Here is a 3,339-nt window from a genome sequence, read left to right as displayed (position 1 = left end):
CTTCTGGGGGGGCCATGGGGACCTTTTGGGGGGCCCTGGGGTGCCCTGGGAGTGGTGGGACCTTCTGGGGGCACATGGGGTCCTTCTGGGGTGCCCTTGGGGGAGGTGGGACCACCTGGGGGGTCCTGGGGGCTGTGGGACCTTCTGGGGGGCCATGGGACCTTCTGGGGTACCCTTGGGGGTGGTGGGACCTTCTGGGGGGCCATGGCATCCTTCTGGGGCGCCCTGGGGGTGGTGGGACCTTCTGGGGGGCCATGGGACCCCATGGGGTACAGTTGGGACCCCCAAGGAGGGGCTGGCAGTGATGTCCCCATCTCCCCCACTCCACAGAAAATGGTGACGGCACTGGACAAGAACTGGCACCCGGAGCACTTTTGCTGTGTCAAGTGTGGGCAGCCCTTCGGCGAAGAGGGTTGGTGGCCCCACTGTGTCCCCCCCAACTCTGTCCCCTCCTGTCCTCCCAGATCCCCTCATGTCCCCCCATGTCCCCCCGTGTCCCTGTGGCCTCATCCCATGCTCCCGTGTCCCTGTGTCCCCACGTCTCCCCAGCCCCAGGCTGGTCCCACCACCATCCCCACACCCCACATCCCCACCTCCCTCCTTCTCTATCCCAGCCCCACCATTGGCTGCATCCCCCATGTCCCGATGTCTCACCAGCCCCACCACTATGTCCCCACACCTCCCTCTCGCTCCACCGCCTCCCCCTCCCCACACTGTCCCTATGGTGTCCCTCAGGCTTCCTGGAGAAGGACGGCCAGCAGTACTGCCGCCAGGACTTTGCTGAGCTCTTCCCCCGCCGGTGCCGGGGCTGCGGGCGGCCCATCCTGGAGGGCTACATCGCCGCCCTGGAGGGGCTCTGGCACCCCGAGTGCTTCGTCTGCCGGGTGAGACCCCCCCACCACCACCCCTGTCCCCAACTCCCCTGGTCTCTGATGTCCCCATGTCCTCATGTCCCGCCTCCCCAGGTCCCTGATGTCCCCACGTCCCTGTGTCCCACCTCCAGGAGCACTTCACATCCCACATCCCCACCTCCCCTGGTCCCTGATGTCCCCACGTCCCACCTCCCCAGGTCCCTGATGTCCCCACGTCCCTGTGTCCCACCTCCAGGAGCACTTCACATCCCACATCCCCACCTCTCCTGGTCCCTGATGTCCCCACGTCCCACCTCCCCAGGGCCCTGATGTCCCCACGTCCCTGTGTCCCACCTCCAGGAGCACTTCACATCCCACATCCCCACCTCTCCTGGTCCCTGATGTCCCCACGTCCCACCTCCCCAGGTCCCTGATGTCCCCACGTCCCTGTGTCCCACCTCCAGGAGCACTTCACATCCCACATCCCCACCTCTCCTGGTCTCTGATGTCCTCACGTCCCCGTGTCCCATCTCCAGGAGCATTTCCCATGCCCTGTCCCCACCTCTCCTGGTCCCTGATGTCCCCATTCCCGTGTCCCTGTCCCCAGGAGTGCTTTGCGCCCTTCGTTGGGGGCAGCTTCTTCGAGGACGGTGGCCACCCCTACTGCGAGCGGCACTTCCATGCCCGGCGGGGCTCGCTGTGCCGGGGCTGTGGGGAACCCATCGCTGGCCGCTGCGTCACTGCCATGGCCCAACGCTTCCACCCTGAGCACTTTGTCTGCGCCTTCTGCCTCCGCCCCCTCTCCAAGGGCACCTTCCAGGAGCAGGAGGGCAAGCCCTACTGCCAGCCGTGCTTCCTCCGCCTCTTCGGGTGAGGCCACCACGGCCCCCCCTCAGCACCACCGATGGTGCCCCATGGTGTGGGGTGCCCCACAGAGGTCCAATGGACACCCCACAAGCACCACAAGAACATTCCATTGGATGGTGTGCACCCTTGAGGTGGTCTTCAAGGTGCTCTCACACTGAGGGCTTCATGCATGGAGGTCTGGCACCCTTGAGGTGCCTCAAGGTGTGGAGTGCCCCACAGAGGTCCAATGGGCACCCCGTGACCACCACAAGAACATTCCACGGGTGAACCATTGGATGGGGTGCACAACTGAAGTGCTTTTCAAGGTGCTCCGTGGTGCTTCGGGGCCTCGTGCATGGGGATCTGGCACCCTTGAGGTGCCTCATGGTGTGGGGTGCCCCACAGAGGTCCAATGGGCACCCCATGACCACCACAAAAACATTCCACGGGTGCCATTGGATGGGGTGCACCACCGAGATGGTCATGGTGGAGGGACACGTGGAGGCATACATGGGACCCTTGAGGTGTCCCATAGCATAGAGTGCCTCATGCTTGCACATGCCAAAGGCTTTGTATGTACAGGGAGAAGGGGGGTGAGGGGTAGTTGGGGGATCAGTGGGGCAGGTTGGAGGTCTCAGGGGTAGGTTATTACTCAGAGGGGGGTCCCTGGAGAAGGTTGGGGAGCAGTTGGAGGGTCTATGGAACTGCTTATGGGTCTGAGGGGTCTCTGGGGAAGGTTGGGAGGGTCTCTGGGACCAGCTGAGAGGCAATCGTGGGCCTGTGGGGCAGGCTTTGGGTCTAGAAGGGTCTATGGGGCAGGTTGGGGGGAAATCAGAGGTCTCTGGGGCAAGTCAGGGGGCAGTTGTGGGTCTATGAGGCAGTTTGGTTGAGCTCTTGGGAGGATCCACGGGGCAGTTGGGGCAGGATCAATGGGGCAGTTGGGAGAGGATCCATGGGGCTGTTTGGAGGATCCATGGGGCAGTTCGGGGACGATCCGTGGGGCAGTTGGGGGGGGACGCGGCACTGGGCACACGCGGCTGAAGATGGACAATAAACACCCACAGCACAACCGCGACGTGTGGGGTGAATCCGGCGCCTGGGCCCCCATTTTGGGTCCGTTTCACCCCATTCCAGGTCAGTTTCACCTCAGCTTTGGGCCTATTTCACCCAGTTTGGGACCATTTTCGCTCACTTTGGTGTCAGTTCTCCTGGTTTTGGGTCAGTTTCTCCTAGTTTGGGGGGGCAATTTCACCAAATATGAGCTATTTCTCCCCCACTCCAGAGCGGAGTTTTAGGTCCAGTTCGCCCACTTTGGGGCCAATTTCCCCCACTTTGGGCCTGATTTCACCCACTTTGGGCCCAATTTCATCCACTCTGGGCCCAGTTCCACCCACTTTGGGGCCGATTTCAGCCACTTTGTGGCCAATTTTGCCAACTTTGGGACCAATTTTCTCCACTTTGGGGCTGATTTCACCCACTTTGTGACCAATTTTGCCAACTTTGGGACCGGTTTCCCCCACTTTGGGGCTGTTTCATGCAGGTTTGGGCCTATTTCCTTTCCCTTTGTGGCTCAATTTCACGTTTCCCCCAATTCCCCCCTCTTTGTGGTCAACTCCCCCCCCTTTTTTTCATTTCAACCCCC

At 62.0% G+C, this 3,339-nt stretch overlaps 1 protein-coding gene across 1 annotated transcript; it reads left to right on the top strand.

Annotated features, from left to right (window-relative positions):
- Positions 1–333: 333 nt before the first annotated feature.
- Positions 334–1,725, top strand: TGFB1I1 (transforming growth factor beta 1 induced transcript 1). Its single transcript, XM_009881785.1, has 3 exons — positions 334–412; positions 736–884; positions 1,459–1,725. Exons 1-3 carry the CDS (start codon positions 334–336, stop codon positions 1,723–1,725), a joined length of 495 nt encoding a protein of 164 aa, XP_009880087.1.
- The last annotated feature ends 1,614 nt before the right edge of the window (positions 1,726–3,339 follow it).

Source organism: Charadrius vociferus, unplaced genomic scaffold (assembly GCF_000708025.1).
Source record: "Charadrius vociferus isolate BGI_N301 unplaced genomic scaffold, ASM70802v2 scaffold1710, whole genome shotgun sequence".
Lineage (NCBI taxonomy): Eukaryota > Metazoa > Chordata > Aves > Charadriiformes > Charadriidae > Charadrius > Charadrius vociferus.
This window is presented reverse-complemented; position numbering and strand designations above follow the sequence as displayed.

Coding starts and splice junctions, on each gene's coding strand:
- TGFB1I1 (XM_009881785.1), top strand. CDS start 334: ATGGTGACGGCACTGGACAAGAACTGGCACCCGGAGCACTTTTGCTGT. Junction 413..735: donor GCAGCCCTTCGGCGAAGAGG/GTTGGTGGCCCC, acceptor GGTGTCCCTCAG/GCTTCCTGGAGAAGGACGGC. Junction 885..1,458: donor CCGAGTGCTTCGTCTGCCGG/GTGAGACCCCCC, acceptor CCCTGTCCCCAG/GAGTGCTTTGCGCCCTTCGT.